The sequence below is a fragment of the Lithobates pipiens genome, unplaced genomic scaffold, assembly GCF_037356315.1.
Source record: "Lithobates pipiens isolate NorthernLeopardFrog02 unplaced genomic scaffold, aLitPip1_a1.2 Scaffold_19, whole genome shotgun sequence".
NCBI lineage: Eukaryota > Metazoa > Chordata > Amphibia > Anura > Ranidae > Lithobates > Lithobates pipiens.
Window position 1 is genome coordinate 449087299 of NW_027507764.1, and position 19285 is coordinate 449106583.

A 19285-nucleotide genomic window follows, 5' to 3' on the forward strand; every position below is an offset into this window, starting at 1 on the left:
TTCGTCTTAGTAACTGTCTTTTGTTATACTCCTAAATAACAGTTTATGTAATAATTTATTTGCTTAGGTATTTTGCAATTGATGCAAGCAACCCAGAGGCAAGAAGAGAGTATTTCATTTCTCAAGTTGTCCATGATGAAAATGGTGAAACTAGACATGGCACATCATTTGCCTTCGATGGAATGGAAAATATTGAAGGAAAACTAGTGGAACATGAGATTAAAGTGTATACGGGTGACGTGAGAGGAGCAGGCACGGATGCCAATGTTTATTTCATATTATTCAGTGAGAATGGAAACTCATTTGGGCCTGTCCAGTTGGTTGATCCGCTACAGGATAAAAATCCTTTTGAAAGAGGAAAGGTAAGAGAAATGAAAAAATAACTAATTCTAATTATTCTATTTTAAAATCGTTTTCTACTGAAGGTGTAATTATCAGAGAGGTAATATTTTCATATTAAAATATGAATATCTTTATTTAAAAAGGCAACAAACAAAATGCAGTAACTAGAATCCAACCTATAAACTTAAAATATCTGATTAATTGTCATGTCTCACTACACATTTTTTAAAGTATGCCTAAAATCAAAACTGTATTAGTATAGAGTGCAAAATGGATATAACTGTCTGGCTGGACATCCTGTCCTCCAGGGAGTGATAATACCTTCATCCTCAAAAACCATGGAAGCCTGGCTGATTTTGGGACTAAAAACAGATATGTAGAAAATCCAGAAATATGACATTGGACCATGTCGACTTCCAACAGCAGTATACCTGTTTTTCACAGGTATCTTGTTTCCACTTACAAGAGCCTCAGCCTCCGGTATTGACATCACTGCCCGGGCTCCCTCCTCCTCCCTCCTCCTTCCTCGGTGCCTAGCCAGTAGGAGGGAGGAGCGGAGCATCGCAGATGCACAGTAGGGTTTGCAGCATGTAGCCGTAAGACTTCATTACTGGGTTCCCTTACTTGCAATGGAGGTGGCATGCACCCGACAGCTGATGAAAACATCACCTGTGGTGCTGACATCGCTGGACTTCAGGACAAGTAAGTGTCCGTTTAGTAAAAGTAATGGCTTTCAATTTTTACAGTGGTGGGCGGACCTCCTCTTTAATGTTAGCTTAGACTCTTGTAAAATGAATCATACAGCAGCTTCTTGTTAGCCCTGCTTCCAAGAGACATAAAAATAACAAGTAGATGATTTAATCAAGTAATTGGACAAACATACTTTGCTTGTGATGAAAACAAAAGAAATAGCAGCTGGGTTTGAAGGCCAATAATTAAGGAAAGGCTAGAGGCCCTGTCAGATGTTTATTTCTGTTTGTGTCTCTATTGCATATTTTCCCTCACTTCTCCTGTAGTTTAACAATTCTAAGTGAGAGTAAATAATCTCAATAATAAAGCTGCTGGTTTTCCCTAATTAATCCAAAACCCTCAAAAAGTTTTTAGCTTGCTAAATTGGAAGATCAATGCAGAAATATAGTTGTTTGTATCTGGGAGTGCTATTTTTACATTAGTGTCTGCTTCTGTGGTTTAAAAAGGTTAAAAACGACGATGTTAGCTTCTATGGCAAAAGGACTATGAAAGAACCATATTGTTTTTATTTGCCTATTAACCACTTCAAAACTGGGCACTTTCACTCCCTCCTGCCCTGCCCAGGCCAATTTTCAGCTTTCAGCGCTGTCACACTTTTGAATGACAATTGCGCGGTCATGCAACCCTGTATTCATATGAAATTTGTATAATTTTGTTCACCCAAATAGAACCTTCTTTTGGTGGTATGTAATCTCTTCTGGGTTTTTCATTTTTTTTGCCAAATAAAGGAAAAAAGACCATCTGGGGAAGAGGTCATATGATCGGCTAAAAGTAAAAACACTTAAAACCGCTCTACACCTGTTCCTGCTAGTACAGATAGATAACATTTGATGATGATGATGATGATTAGGGATGAGCCGAACACCCCTCGGTTCGGTATGCACCAGAACATGTGAACAGACAAACAATTTGTGCAAACACCGTTAAAGTCTATGGGACACGAATTTAATAAATCAAAAGTGCTAATTTTAAAGGCTTATATGCAAGTTATTGCAAAAAAAGATTTTGGGGACCTGGGTACTGCCCCAGGTGACATGTAACAATGCAAAAAAATTTTTTTTTCAGAAGCAGTGATTTTAATAATGCTTAAAGTGAAACAATAAAAATTAAGTATTTCTTTAAATATTGTGCCTAGGGGTCCCCTTAGTCTGCCTGTAAAGTAGAGCATCGTTCTCATGTTTATAACAGTACCGCAGAAAAATGACATTTCTAAAGGAAAAAATGTCATCTAAAATTGCTTGCAGCTGTAATGTATTGTCGGATCCCATCAATATACCTAGAAAATCATTGAAGAAACCGACCTTCGGGTCCCGCATGGATATTAAGGAGAGCTCCACGCCAAATTTTTTTTTAAAAATGGCTTGGGGGTCCCCCTCAAAATCCATACCAGACCCTTATTCAACATGGCAGGCCACAGGAAAAGGGAGGGCGAGAGATTGTCCCCCCTCCTGAACCGTACCAGTCCACATGTCCTCAACATGGTGAGGGTGCTTTGGGGTCTCCCCAAAGCACCTTGTCCCCATGTTGATGGGGACAAGGGCCTCATACCCACAACCCTTGGCTGGTGGTTGTGGGGGTTTGCGGGCGGGGGGCTTATTAGAATCTGAAAGTCCCCTCTAACAAGGGGTACATCAGATCCTGGCCCCTCCCCCCTATGGGAATGGGTATCAAGTACATTGCAACCCTACCCATTCACCAAAAAAGTGTCAAAAAAGTAAAAACTGCAGGCGACAGTTTTTGACAATTCCTTTATTAAAAGAATAAATAAATAAAGTTTCCCGCAATGTCCATCCATTTTTAATCAAGGTGCAGACGAACCCGAAAAATTGAAGAAGAAAATATTCCGCCTCCATGGGAGGCGTCCCACCGACTGCTGTCTTTTCGTGTGTGAGCTCTTATATAGGCAAGGGTGGGGCCACCTGCTGACATAACTGGATGACCCCCTCTGACAGCACATGACGTCAGAAGGGGCGGGATCACTCGGTTCTGTCACTGGGTGGCTCCGCCCTTGCCTATATAACAGCTGTGACAGCCAAGAGAAAGCAGTCGGCGGGATGCCTCCCATCAAGGCGGATTTTTTTCTTCTATTTTTTTGGTCCGCCAGTGCCATGAAGATGGATGGACATAGCGGGACACTTTTTTTTTCTTTTTTTAATAAAGGACTTAAATAAACTGTGTATTGTGGTTTTTACTTTTTGTCACTTTTTTTGGTGAATGAGTAGGGTATTGTTGGGCACAAGAACAGGCCCTGCTGTTAAATATTATTTCAAAAATTGTAATTACATGCCCCTATTAAACAGGGGAAGAAAAATTGGGCCTTTGGTTTTGGTGGTGCCACAACGCTGTAACCCCTCACAGTTACTGTCATGAAAAGGTCCACCTGTTGGTGGCGCTGTTGATCTCTTGCATTGCAGTACCAGTGTCCACCAGCGGGTGTCTTCTAACACCCAGGGCCTGTAATAAGAGGACCTACCTCCTGGTGGCACTATTGGATCCTTGGACTGTAGTACCGGCGCCCACCGGCAGTGTGGAGCAGACAGCACCTGCTGCGATCACCTTTTACGTGAGGGTAATCATCGGTAGTCTTATAAATACCCGGCAAGCCCTAACATGCTTGCCTTGGTATCGCTCTCTCCATGAGCCCTGAACCTTGGAACCTGAACCTTGGAACCTGAACCTTGGAACCTGAACCTTGGAACCTGAACCTGGACCTTGTATCTACCTGACCTGTTCCTTCCCGATTCTGAGCCCATCCTGGACCTGTCCCTCTTGTCTCCTGCTACCTAGATCCCTGCTCTGCAGCTCATCCATCCATCCTTACCCATCTACTGATTCCCCGGTGTATGACCTCGGCCTGGCTTTCATTGACGTCTCTGGTAGTTCCCATTTATTGTGTATATATTATATATATATATTACTGGTTGTTTTGGTTGGTAGTGCACTGTTTGTTTTCACTTTCCTTTTATTTATAATAAACACATTGTTATTTCACTCACATGCCTTCTGGGTTTCCTCTGTGCAGTCCACACAGTCTGGTCTAATCATTCCCTGATAGTATACCAAGGCCATCCCTCACCAGACGTGGCTGCATTGAGGAACCATCCTGACCTGTAAAGCCGCGTACACACGGGCAGACTGTCTGGCCAACTAAGTCCGTCAGACAATCCGACAGACAGTCCGTCCTACTTTTGAATGAACGGACTTGACCACACACGATGAACAGACAGTCCGTTGAAAGCTTGCGCAATGACATGTACAGCACGTACGACGGGACTAGAAATACGACGTCCAATACACTGCAATGCAACCTTCGGCCGTGTAAATCCTTTCTGAGCATGCGCCATACTTAGTCCGTCCAACTTGCCTACTCACGAGCGGACTGTCCACTGAAACCAAAGTTGGACGGACAATATTACGGAAATTCCGAAAGACTTAGTCCGCCAGACTGTCCGCTGAAAAAGTCCGCTGAAGCCCACACACGAGCGGACTGTCCGCTGAAATGTGTTTCAGCGGACTAAGTTGGACAGACAGTCCGCCTGTGTGTATGCGGCTTTAGTCTGCCAATATGGATTTCAATGAAATCTCGTATTATTCTCTGCTGGCAGAAGAGGATGGTGAATATTGTCGCCAGCTTCTAAAAAGGTGGACTAGTGGCCAGCTGATGGAAAGCATCCGATCAGCTCATTCCCTGGTGGATCAGGGCTACATGTCATTTGAGGATGTTCAGCCCTTAATCCAATTATGTGCAGAGCTAGCCCTGACATGTAATTCCAAAGTAAGTGGTGATTTTTCTCCCCCCTTTAATTTGGGCCAAGTTGTATCTTTGGTATGGTTGTTAGAGGATGATCCAGCCTATTTCATGGAATGTTATTCCTCTTGTCCACAGCAGGTGTTGTCTGATTGCATCCATTCAGTGCAATCTCTGGTTAGTCAGACTGTGTGTGAATCAGTGTTTGTTCAACCTGTGCTACAGGCATGGTCAGATCTCCTGCATTTAGACAAACCACAACACTCCAGCCCTGTCATTAACCACTTGCCTTCCCAAGTATCTATCTCCTCATTGCCTATGGCAACCTCAGTTACAGCCCAGTCTACTCCACTTCCTACCAAATACTACTATCCTGTCACCAAGTGTAGCACCTATCCTGCCTGCAACCCACCTGCCTCTTCTCCTCCACCTGTAACAATCCCACAGAACCCTCCACCTACCACTGTTCCTTGGTCTTCCTTTTGTCCAGACACTTTCTTTTCTTACAGCCCTGCACCTACATACAAAGCTGCAGCGGCTAAGTCAAAAAAGAAACGAAAGTTCTTTCCGACCCTCACAATCCTGCCAGTAACCCAACCTGCCTCCGCACCAACCAACCCGGTCCAGCCTGCATGCATGCCAGTTGTACCCGGTGGCCCACCTAAGCCTGACGTCCCAGTTCCAGCTACCCAGCCTGACGTTCCAGCTACCCAGCCTGACGTTCCTGCTACCCAGTCGGACGTCCCAGTGCCTGCCCTCCAGTCCAACGTGTCAGCCTTCCAGTCTGATGTCCTGCTGCCTACCTTCCAGTCCAACGTGCCAGCCTTCCAGTCTGATGTCGTGCCAGCCTTCCAGTCTGATGTCGTGCCAGCCTTCCAGTCTGATGTCGTGCTGCCAGCCTTCCAGTCTGATGTCGTGCTGCCAGCCTTCCAGGCTGATGTCAGCTTGCCAGCCTGATGTTGCAGCTTGCCAGCCTGATGTTCCAGTTTCCCAGCCTGATGTTCCAGTTTCCCAGCCTGATGTTCCAGTTTCCCAGCCTGATGTTCCAGTTTCCCAGATTGATATCTCTGCTTCCCAGTCTGATGTGCCAGCTTTTCAGTTCAATGTCTCTGCCTCCCAGTCTGATGTGCCCGCCACCCAGTCTGCGGAGTCGGTGGCCGCCACCCAGTCTGCGGAGTCGGTGGCCGCCACCCAGTCTGCGGAGTCGGTGCCCGCCACCCAGTCTGCGGAGTCGGTGCCCGCCACCCAGTCTGCGGAGTCGGTGCCCGCTACCCAGTCTTCTGAACCAGTGTCCATTAACTGGCCTGTTAAGCTTGTGCCCGTTATTTGGCTTGCCGGACCAGTGCCTGGTGTCCAGCTCGCTGACCCGGGGCCCGTCACCCAGCCTGCTGGGCCGGGGCCCGTTAATTAGATTGCTGAGCCAGTGCCTGTGATCCAGCTTGCCCTTACAGTACTTGCTGTTCGGCCTAAGGACCCAGAGATTGCTGCCCAGCTCAAAGACCCAGATGTGCCCGCTGTCTGCCCGGATGTGCCCGCTGTCTGCCCTGATGTGCCGCTGTCTGCCCTGATGTGCCCGCTGTCCAGTTTGAAGTACCCGGTACCCAGCTTGACGTGCCCTCATCCCTGGTGTGGTTTGAGGCCATTAACTTTGGACAATTACACCTAGTTTGAGCGTCCGGAGGCCGCTCCATTGAGGGGGGTACTGTCATGAAAAGGTCCACCCATTGGTGGCGCTGTTGATCTCTTGGATTGCAGTACCAGTGTCCACCAGCGGGTGTCTTCTAACACCCAGGGCCTGTAATAAGAGGACCTACCTCCTGGTGGCACTATTGGATCCTTGGACTGTAGTACCGGCACCCACCAGCGGGTGTACTCCGGCAGTGTGGAGCAGACAGCACCTGCTGCGATCACCTGTTAGGTGAGGGTAGTCATCGGTAGTCTTATAAATACCCGGCAAGCCCTAACATGCTTGCCTTGGTATCGCTCTCTCCATGTGCCTTGAACCTTGGAACCTGAACCTTGGAACCTGGACCTTGTATCTAGCTGACCTGTTCCTTCCCGATTCTGAGCCCATCCTGGACCTGTCCCTCTTTTCTCCTGCTACCTAGATCCCTGCTCTGCAGCTCATCCATCCGTCCTTACCTATCTACTGATTCCCCGATGTATGACCTCGGCCTGGCTTTCGTTGACGTCTCTGGTAGTTCCCATTTATTGTGTATATATATATATATTATATATATATATATATATATATATATACATATATATATATATATATATATATATATATATATTACTGGTTGTTGTGGTTGGTAGTGCACTGTTTGTTTTCACTTTCCTTTTATTTATAATAAACACATTGTTATTTCACTCACATGCATTCTGGGTTTCCTCTGTGCAGTCCACACAGTCTGGTCTAATCATTCCCTGATAGTTACTCTTGTTGGGTGCAGGAACGAGCCCTGCTGTTATATATTATTTCAAAAATTGCAATTAGATGCCCCTGTTAAACAGGGGCAGAAAAATTGGGCCTTGGGTGTTGGTGGTGCCCTAAACTAAAAATATTGTTGGAAGCTGGATTCAGGAGGAATAGGATAGGCAGTCTTCAAGGCATCCCAGATCCATAGCAAACTTAATCAGTTACAACAGCATCAGGTGCTTGATAACTGCTGATCCAGGGCTGATTCATTTTTATAAATGTAAGCCTATCAACAGAGTCTGTGCACAAGCACACTCTTTGATCCATTACAAACCCTCCAGCAGCACCGATTGCGCGTTCAAAAAGCACGCTGAATGCAGGACAGGCCAGTAGCTCAGTTGCATATTGAGCAAGTTCTGGCCAGTGGTCCATCCTCAAGACCCAGAACCCAGTGGATGCGCTGTTGGAAAAGTCTCCAAGTCTGCTCTTGGTCCTAGATATTCCTTCACCATATAATGCAGGCACTGGTGATGGTTGCTTGAACCTATCAGACCTTGGCACTGAGGACTGAAAAATAGTTTCAAGGCATCGGTCAGCTGGCCACCTTCTTCACCGCTCTTCCTCTGACTGAACGAAGAATCAGAAACATGTTATCCAGTACTAGGAAATGGTAACCTCTCAGGGTCTGGAAATACATTACACAAGCTTTTCTTCAAGGCCTCTTGAAGATGTTTCATCCTCTGCTCCCTCTGCGAAGGCAGGATAAGTTTTACAACTTTACCATTATAATGTGGCTCAAAAAGGGTTGCCAGCAAGTAATGATCCCTCTCGTTGATACCACAAGTCCTTGGGTCCTTTCACAGGCTTTACTGAATCAGGGAGGCCATGCAGCATAAGTTTGCAGAGGCATTCAATTCTGAGTCCTCTGGGTTACTAAGGATGACATTATCTGTAACTACCTCCTCCTAGCCATGTATAACTCCTTGAATTTCTGGGGACTGAAAACCACACCTTGAAGACTGCTGCATGTTATCCTCTACATCCATGCTGACACAATCTTCCTCCTCCTCTTCTTCCTGTTTGTTTGGAAGCCCCGCAGGAATGCTATCTGGATAATGGGGGTTGAGAGGAAAGGAAATCCTCTTCTTCCTCCCTCCGCTGTTCTGCCTCAAGTGGCCTGTCCATGTTTCCCCGAAGGATGTGCTCCAGCAGGAAGACTACAGGGACAGTGTCACTGATGCATGCATTGTCGCTGCTCACCATCCTTGTGGCCTCTTCAAATGGTGACAGGACAGGGCATGCATCCTTGATCAGTAGCATGGTGAAAAGCAGCCAAGCTCCCCTGACCCTGTCCAGGTGCCATACTCACACAGGTACTCATTGATGGCCCTCTTCTGTGTGTGTAGCCACTAGAGCAGTGCGAATGTTAAATTACTCATGGTGCGCATGTCTCAAATGTTGGTGGGCAGGTTGCATTTCCTTGAATGTCAGCCAGTCGAGCACTGACATTGTATGACAGGCAGAAATGACCACAGACTTTTCTGGCCTGCCTCAGGAGATCTTGTAACCTGGTTGAAAAACACAGCACCACCAAATTCAAGATGTGTGCCAAACGTGGAACATGGGTCAAGTGTCCCTGTCAGAGGGCGGAGAGAAGGTTAGTGCCATTGTCGCATACAACCATTCCTGGCTGAAACTGGCACCTCTGAGCCTTCCCCTGCACAGCTGACAGAATCTCTGCCCCAGTGTGGCTCCTGTCCCCTAGGCAGACCAACTTAAGGACCGCATAGCATCTTTTAGCCTGGCTGCTTGCATAGCCCCTTGAACGCTTATGGAGCACTGCTGCTTTAGAAGAAAATTCTGCAGAAGAGGCCATAGAGGATGAAGAAGAGGGGGTGGAGCGGAGAGCTGTGGCAGAATAACCACTCGTTTTTGGAGGCATGGTGGCGGAACAAGCTTCAACAACACTAAACCCTGTCCTGCATCCTTCCCAGTTGCCAGCAGAGTTACCCAGTGCGCTATGAAGGAAAGTTAACATCCCTGCCCATGCCTACTGGACCATGAGTCAGCGGTTATATGAACCTCACTGCTTACGGCCCTGTCCAACGAGGCCAAAACATTGCCTTCCACATGACGGTAGAGAGCTGGAATGGCCTTACATGGAAAGAAATTCCGTTTTGGAACCTGCTACTGTGGCACAGCACATTCCACATATTCATGAAAGGAGACAGAGTCTACCAGCTGAAAAGGCAGCAGTTGCAGTGCTAGCAATTTGGCCACTCTCTGCTCTCCTTCTCGATCTAAGGAGTACTGTGGGAGGGGTTGAGATTTTCCTCTGGCATATGCAAGCTAGCAGAGGGAACACATGTGAGGACACAGCAGAGCTGGGCAAAGAAGGTATTTAGCTTTATAATTTTAAAAAAATACACACACTAGGATAAAAGTATATAATAGATGTTACTTTACAACCACTTTACCAAAAGGGGAGGAGCATCTGCAGGAGGAGAGGGGAGGGGCAGGGAGAAGTTTCGGCTTCACAGTTCACACACATACTACACATATAGACTTCAGAAAACACAGCAGGATAACAGAGGCGCATATTCTGACCATGCTATCAGGGAGCCGCAGCCATGATGCGGTCAGTACACACAGGAGAATACAGAAACAGGCAGGATCAATCAGGTATAGTACAACATTGAAAGGGACAATTGACATGACAAAAGCACCGTGTCTATATCTCTCACCTTAAAGGGACAGGAGTGTGTTTTTTTTTAGGGCTACAACCATTTTAAAGTGGTTCTAAAGCCTTAATATGATTGTAAAGTCTTGTTTTTTTTTCCTATAAAAATAATAAACATGTTATACTTACCTACTCTGTTGCAGTTGACTTGCCTGGATCCTCCTCTTCTTGGGTTCCTCTTCAGTGTTCCTGGCCCCTCCCTCCTGTTCAGTGCCCCCACAGCAAGCAGCTTGCTATGGTGGTACCTGAGCTGAGTCACAGCTCCCTGTGTCCATTCAGACATGGAGCCCCAATCGGGCCCCACCCCCTCTCTTCCCTTATTGGCTAGCTGACTTTGATTGACAGCTGCTGCAGCCAATGTCTCTGCCAATCAGGAGGGACAATCTCTGTGCTGCAGCTGCCCCCCAGACCTTCCTTTCCTTTACCTGAGCCCATCCCATCCAGCATGAGCACAGGGACTCCCACTGTTGTCTCTCTTCTGATTGGACAGTTTGATAGCAGCAGGAGCGATTGGCTCCCACTGCTATCAATCAAATCTGGTGACATGGGAGGTGGGGGCGGGACAGAGTCCCACTGTCTGTGTCAATGGACGGAGAAGCAGGACTCAGGAGCGAGCACACACTAGTGCCCCCGATGAAAAGGAGGGGCCTGGAGTGCCGGCGGGGGACCCCAGAACAAGAGGATTGGGGCTGCTCTGTGCAAGTCAGTATAGATATGTTTGCTATTTTTTTTAAACTAAGTTTTATAACCACTTTAAGTAAAGCAGAATGGACATATTCTGGCAGTGGGCCATATATCCTTAGGGTGCAAGTCTCCTTTTCAGGTGGCAAAGGTGCCGAAGTTTGGCATCTAAAGTAGGACTAAAGAGAGCCCAGAGAAGGGGGCACTTGTGCCCATAGATTAGATTAAAACATCTCTAGTGACAGCTCCTAGGTATTGGAGCAAAAACATCAATTGAAACAAATGTCCATCTACTGTATATGGGCTTTGGATGTTGAAAATTTTGGAGGGCATGTAGGCACTAAAAATATGGGGATCCACACCAGGGACCAGGGAATAGATATTCATGTGACAGAACAAAAATCTATGTTTTAAAGATTTATTTGTCAATGCTTAGGTAAGTGGTTTCAACAACTTGCAAAGAACATGTTATCAATTCTAAATGTCATTATTAGAAAACAAATTGAGACATGGCAGGGCCAAAATGGTGATACCCTACCAACTAGCATTTCAAAAGTTAACTTATGACATCCATTCAATCAGCTTGTAGTGCTTTTCTGTTGTAAACTCCCAAGAAGGGATAGCTTCGGAGTTTGCTTCTAGCATCCTATACAAGCATCCTACGAACTATGCTACAGATGTTTGTACATAATCAGTAAGAATACCTACTGTATACTGAGCGGATTTGGACTGTCACACTAACATATAGGTAACAAAGAAGCTGCATGTGACTTTCACTGTTTGTGCTACAATGTGACATTGCCATGTCAGTCCTATAATGGAAAAAGGAAACAGATGCAGAAATGTACCCCAGGATCCAATAAATATTCACAAAGTGTTAATGTGGTTTTAAGTGGCTTAAAATGCTTCCCTGTCATTTCCATCTATTGTAATTATCAAATATTGCCATGAATTAAACAAAATACTGCCAATGGTTTAGCATTTGACTAATGTCTGTGTTTGTGTATAGTCCAGCTCACATTTGGTATATTCACTCAGCCTCACAGTGAGCATTACAATAATCAGTAATTATTCCATAGACAATTATAGATTCGTAGTAAAATGCAGAGTTGTTCTAAACAGAACATTTTAGCTAAGAAAAGTATAATTTTACCAAATTCCTGTTTAATCTTTCTTCGTTGTATTTATTTTTTCCAGGTTGACACATTCAGAATCAGCGCAAAAGATATAGGAAAAATTTCTCATATTGAAATAGGGCATGATGGAAAAGGATTGGGTGAGTTTTTATATTAAGGAAATGATCCATGAATTGGTAAAACACTTTTTAATCCACCTCAACCATCATTCATACCTCACCTGTTATCCAACGCTAATGCTACTGTATGTAAAAATACAATTGTTTGGCACTCCAACAGATACTGAAATTATACTATAATACAGCAAAGCACAGCACTAAGCTTTTTTGACAGACTGTGTCCTTTCTCAAACAAGTCTGTCCAAAACAGGCAGCAGCTTTCTATGATTTTAAAGTATCTGCTGGGATGCAGAATAACTGTCTTCTTGCATATCACAAGTGGAGAATCACAATTTGTTCACCTGGTATGGCTTGTAGTTCTAGCTTAGTGGCTGAGCTATTCTGGACAATTTACAGCCTATGGGAGTTGCATTTAATCCAATATTTTGAGGTAGCAATATGCAGGAAACAGTGATAACATTAGTAATTTGTATACATCCCCCCACCTGCAGTGCAGCTTTTTTCCCTTATTTTAATAATTATCTAAGGTGTTAAACCTTAGAATTAAATGGAAGCATTGATTAAATGAACTTCTATCTATGCCTCTTTTCCACCTTGAACCCCCAGAAGTCATTGCAGGAACTGACCCTTCACTTGGAGAATCTAGGTCTACTTCTAGGTCCTCCTTATCGTTTTTGGTTTTTTATTTGCAGTAAGATAAACTCCTGATTGTCCGCACCCATGTTTGGACTTTACAGTCCAGGAACTATCCAACTCTTGGCTTTTTGTATGATGGTTCTGGGCTTAATGGTAGCCTCTTTCAAGACAAATATGCCAAATTACACTCCAGCTGTTGGAATTCAATATACTAGATGTGTAGGACAAGAAAGCACAGTCTCTGAATTTGCCAGTTTACGTGATACCCAGGACCAGGTTGTCTCTGGTCTGGTGGCTCACAGATCCAGCCCTGGAGTCAGGGCTTTCTTTCCCTTGGTCTAGAAGATTGTCACAACAGATGCAAATCTTGCAGGCTAGAGAGGAGTCTTGAGCACCTTTTTGGTGCAGGGAACTTGGTAACCAGAAGTAGCTTGTCTCATGCTGAGCACCCAGGAGTTGCAGACAATTGGGTTAGCCACGTTTGACCTTTTAACTGCAAGTTGATTCAACCCAGATTCAGTCAGATGAATCCACTGCTGTGGCATACATAAATCTTAAGGGAGAAAGCAGAAATCTTGCAGCTCAAAATAAAGACAACTAGATTGCGGCTTGGATGGAACTTTACGTTCCAGTACTTTTTGCTTTGCACCATCCAGGTATGAAATATTGTCAGACAGACGTCCTCAGTCAACAGTGTCTGAACTCAGAAGAATGGTCTGTTCATCCAAAGGTGTTTTAAGACCTTTGTTAGAGAAGCGCAACATCGAATATGGCCTCCAGGCTTCTGGATTCAACAACAAACTGAGCAAGTTTGTCTCCAGGTCAAGGGATCCTCTATCCATAGCAATGGATGCCCTGTTGGCTCGTTGGGATCATTTCACCAGATCTATGCTTTTCCTTACCTGAAACCCCTTTCTCATCTTCCCAGGATCAAGATGGAGGATTCTGGTTATACTCATCACACAGAACTGTCCCCAGGCATATGTGATAATTGGACTTTATGAGACTCCTGGCAGAAACGTTATGGGCTCTTCTAGATCATCCAGGTCTTTTGTCCCAGGGAACTGTTTACCTGCATCAGGGTCACTGGTTTTAATGGCATGGCTGTTGAAGACCATGGCCTAAGAGATAGGGACCTATCAGATTCCATTATTCCTACACTCCCAAGGGCAAGGAAATTCACCTCTCACAAGGAGTATGATCACACTTGGAAAGTGTGCTACATATGGTGTGAGGCAAGGATCTCAGTGTGGTTCTTTCAGCTCTTCAAACATTACCCTTTGAACCTATCAGAGATATTCCTCTGTCAGCTATCATCCACGCGGTTGCCTTGCTTGATGTCATTACCTTTGCAAGGTGGGTTCTGGGTTGGTGGCTATCTTTTTCTACCCTTTCTTGTTCTACACAGAAATTTGTAGTGTAGTGCTGCAGGCAGCAGTATGCACCATATCTCTCAGAATTCCTCTGGCACTGTGTCCCTTGTACTTGTACACTTGTAATGTACTTTAAGGTAAGTCAAAAATTCAGTTTTTTTGTACCCACTAAAAATGTTCTTAGCATGAAAAATGAAAACTAATGCAACCACTACATCTAAGGACTGGCAGACTGGCAGAGTGTATTATTTTCTATTCTTGGTGAAGGTATCCTTATGCAGTAAGGTAGGATTTGCTTATACCTGCATATGGAGCCAGCTTAGTTTGGCTACATAACAACAATTAAAAATAGAGTGGACCATGCTATGGGGCAAGGGACAGTTTTGGGGGGTTTCACTTTAGTATAGGTGGGCTTTAAGTTTACATTCCCCCATGACAGGGCTCTTTAACTTCCATGGCAGGGCTCTTTGAAATGTGATTTTTTTTTTTTTTTTTATCAGTCTTTCAATATAAACACACACATTTGAAGCAGCACCTTACTGAAGAAATATTCTCACTACCACTGACTATATGAGCAAGTGGAAGGAGTATCTCTTTATAGTCTTTACTTACAACTCCAACATGACTGCTGCATAATGTCGTTTGCCAGACCAAGCCCTGGGGACCCCTGGAAGGTTGTGTTTTCAAAATCTCTGAACAGAATTACACATGAAATCATTAACTTGTGACTAATTAACACAGCCAAGCAAGTGTTGAACATATGACTTTCTTGAGGTCCAGGGCTGGGATACATTGTTGAGATGAAGTCATATATACTCTATGGAGGCATGGAATACTAAAAAACAAACGCAGCTAAGCTTTTTGACAAAATCATTGCATAGATCTATCACACTCATTTCGAAAATATTATATCATAAAAACTCAACTTGACCAAAGCACATAATGTAGTTGTATTACATTATATTATACCTAGGATTAGAAATGAGCAAACTTTGCAAATTTTGGCTCTCAGGAGGTTCAGTGAACCCAGCAGGACATCAGTGAACCCTGAACATATTGCCAAACCCTATTGAAGTGTATGGAAGTAAACCTTGCTATTTTTTTTCTAGCTTTTTCAAGGCTAGTTTTCAAGCTATTGTTAAAAAAAAGTGCATGGGTAGCTGGGTACTATCACGCTCCACAATGATAAATGTTACTAGGTCTTCTACGGACCTATTACACTATACCTTCAGCATGACTTCACTAGCACATGGCGATAAAGCAGTTGTAAGATTGAATGCCATGAAATGTTACAAATATTAACAAAACTTGATTTCAGCCCTATAAAGCAATTAGCATGCATCTGTGTGCTCAACATGAAAAACTTGAAAGACAGTTTTCCATTGGCAGTGCAATTGTCAACATGTGTGCTGTCACCTGCCTGGCAAAAACATTCCACAGGACAGGAAGGGACAATCGCGCTGGGAGGGCAACTTTATACACAGTGGGAAATTTTCTTGCAGACAGAGGGACAATTGGTATCTATGCTCTATGCACAAAAAATACACATACACAATCACACTTATAAAATTAATTTCTTTATTACAAATTATAATAACACAATTATTTGATATTGCATTCAGTCAAGGAACATGGCCTGACCACAAGACATGTCATATAAATAAATGCCTAACTAAAGTTTATAACTTGATTTGAAGCAACAGAAAAAACAAATATTCAAATGAAATGTATCTGCTATCATAAACAATTTTTAAATGTATTTTTTTGTCTTATGCTCGATATGTATGTGCAGTCAGCAAATTTGTAGACAGTACAAATGATAGAAGCTGATTTATAGCTCCCTTTTATCATCACTAAATGCCTGAATAAATGCATTCTAAGTATGTTTTTAATGTATGTTTTTTCATTTTTACTTTTTTGCTTAGTTACGCTTTAAAGAGAAGATTTAGAACAGTTTAGAACAATGTAAATGAGCAGACAACAGATTTGTATTATTGTAGTAGTTAAAATGCAGAGCCCAGAATTAAAACAAAAGTATTACCTAAAGTGAACTCATGCACAGCGGGGAGAGGACATCATTCTTTGTAATGTTTTACATTATTTATGCACAGTCACTAAAGGTGAAATTCGCACAAACACAGACTTTACTGTGCCCCGAACAAATGGACAAGCAAAGAAGGGAAATCATTTTTCCTAATAAGCTTATAGGTAGAGATCCCTCAGGCTCAGCCAGTTAAGGGCAGCCAGGCAAACAATGCTATTTACTGGAACAGAAAATTAACTGAAATCAAACAAAGCACTGCATGAAATAATTGAGTACCTGTTAAATCTGCGACTAACAATGCAAAATGGATTTCATGTATTGGAAAACATATCCACAGTGTAAAACAGAATGTCTAGCTGATGACTTTGAAAGTCTAACAATTACAGCTGTAGAAGACTAATTGTACCTAATGCTATGAAAATGAGCCACAAATGGGAGGCCACTGAGTCAAAATATGAAATATGCACTTATGGACCTTTACAGACCTGAACTCTTCAGATATCTTTAAGTCAAACACTACGTGATGTCTACAATACATGTAGATGGCAGACCCTTGAGATTTACCCCATTTGAATCCAAATGCAAAAACGACACTCACTCAGTAGGAATGATCTCCCTCCTATACAATCTCACTACTAAACGTACACCCCACCACCTGCCTTATGTCTCTTAATGGGAACAGGACCTGCAACAACCCCTAGATCTAGCACAATGTGATCAAATCTGGGCCACCACAAAATCATGCTCTAGAAATGCAGCAGCGGTGGAGGTCAACTATAAAGTATTGCTCAGATTGTACATAGTCCTCACTAGACTAGCACATGCCTCCAACGATTCTTCTGCCCACTATATTCATGGTTGCTCATGCCCAGCTGCCCAATGATTTTTATAGCAAGTACAGTACACTTCCTCCTCGGTTCTCTTTTTCATCCAACCCCAGTCTTGGATCCACCTGAAGACAGACCTATTGAATCGAAAAACCATAGGGTCTTTCTAAATCCCAGTTTCTTCTTATGACTCACATTCTAACTACTGCCAAGCAAGTCCTAGCCAAAACCTGACAATCACCAAGTATCATGAGAAAGAGATCAGTGGACCTTGATAAACAAAAAATTGACAGCCTGCCTGTAGAAAACCATGGCCAGGTTTGGAAGAGACTGAGAACCTTGGCTCACAATGTTACATCTGAACAACTTTCATTGAAGACTGCTGGATTTGTGACACCCGATCTTAGTTACAATATCATCGATCACCAAGATGCCCCCCCCCCTTTCTCCACTTCTCCCTCATATCACGATCCTTGTCCTGTAATGGATTGCTTCTTCCCTTTTCCTGTTCTACTTTATTTTTTGGTCTTTCCTTTCTTTTTCCTCTCCTCCTTATGGCAATGAAACTTTCTAACATAAGTTGAAAGTGCACAATATTTTATGCTGCCATCCTGTATAGTTGGCTTATGTAACTACTACTGAGGACTAGTGATGGACGAACTTCCGACGGGACGTTTCGCGAACGCGAAACGCGAACGGGCACAAACGTTCGCGAAAACGACCGTTCGCCGCGGGCTCCATTGACTTCAATGGGAGGCGAATTTCGCAAACCTTTAGGTCGAATTTGCGGCCACGGGGTAATTATTAGGGGGTAGCACGCAGTCCCACCACCTGGACAATAGCATAATACATGTATGAGGTGAATTTGGGATCGATAACTACAAGCATTTTTTTTTTATTTGGGAAATTGTTCTGACAATTCAGGACTATGGAGCTAATGAAGGCAATGGAGGAGAGGGAAGGTCAGGGACCAGGGTAGGCAAACAAGAGGGTGCAGGAGATACAGAGCACTGACAGCAGCACCGTAATACAGAGCACTGACATCAGCACCGTGACATACAGCGCTGACAGCAGCTCCGTGACATACAGCGCTGACAGCAGCTCCGTGACATACAGCGCTGACAGCAGCTCCGTGACATACAGCGCTGACAGCAGCTCCGTGACATACAGCGCTGACAGCAGCTCCGTGACATACAGCGCTGACAGCAGCACCGTGACATACAGCGCTGACAGCAGCTCCGTGACATACAGCGCTGACAGCAGCTCCGTGACATACAGCGCTGACAGCAGCTCCGTGACATACAGCACTGACAGCAGCTCCGTGACATACAGCGCTGACAGCAGCTCCGTGACATACAGCGCTGACAGCAGCACCGTGACATACAGCGCTGACAGCAGCTCCGTGACATACAGCGCTGACAGCAGCTCCGTGACATACAGCGCTGACAGCAGCTCCGTGACATACAGCACTGACAGCAGCTCCGTGACATACAGCGCTGACAGCAGCTCCGTGACATACAGCGCTGACAGCAGCACCGTGACATACAGCGCTGACAGCAGCTCCGTGACATACAGCGCTGACAGCAGCTCCGTGACATACAGCGCTGACAGCAGCTCCGTGACATACAGCGCTGACAGCAGCTCCGTGACATACAGCGCTGACAGCAGCTCCGTGACATACAGCGCTGACAGCAGCTCCGTGACATACAGCGCTGACAGCAGCTCCGTGACATACAGCGCTGACAGCAGCTCCGTGACATACAGCGCTGACAGCAGCACCGTAAGCAGCCCCAGGAGGAAGTCAGCACAGCACAGGGATGGTGTGATCCCCTCATAATAAGAACCCCCAGGAGGAAGTCAGCACAGCACAGGGATGGTGGGAGCCCCTCATAATAAGAACCCCCAGGAGGAAGTCAGCACAGCACAGGGATGGTGGGAGCCCCTCATAATAAGAACACCCAGGAGGAAGTCAGCACAGCACAGGGATGGTGGGAACCCCTCATAATAAGCAGCCCCAGTAGAAATATGACACCGCTCAACCTCTTCAAAGAGGAGGGTAGGGGCATATAGTACGGTGTGCTTTTTTGGGTCAGGGAAGTGAGCCAAATGAATTAAGAAGGTCTGTGTGCTTGATTCCAAAAATTGTTTATAGACATATACATGGTCTACTGATCACATGTGTTGAATTCCTCCGAGATCCATGCCTCATTCATTTTTAGAAATGTGAGGTAGTTAACACTGTCGTGAGCTAGGCGAGTACGCTTATCGGTCACAATCCCCCCTGCTGCGCTGAACGTCCTTTCGGACAGGACACTGGATGAGGGGCAAGCCAACAGTTCGATTGCAAATTGGGCAAGCTCTGGCCAGAGGTCAAGCCTGCCCACCCAGTAGTCTAGGGGTTCATCACTCCTCAGAGCGTCCACATCGGCCGTTAACCCAATGTAGTCGGACACCTGACGGTCTAGGCGTT

General features: G+C 44.8%; 1 protein-coding gene across 2 annotated transcripts in view; it reads left to right on the forward strand.

Annotated features, from left to right (window-relative positions):
- The window catches only part of RP1 (RP1 axonemal microtubule associated), a 612495-nt gene that overhangs the window by 575553 nt on the left and 17657 nt on the right, over positions 1–19285 (forward strand). For both annotated transcript variants that reach the window (XM_077492703.1, XM_077492704.1), the window contains exons 56-57: positions 68–362; positions 11878–11956. In XM_077492703.1, coding sequence (XP_077348829.1) covers positions 68–362; positions 11878–11956 — 374 coding nt within the window. The remainder of the gene's footprint in view (positions 1–67; positions 363–11877; positions 11957–19285) is intronic.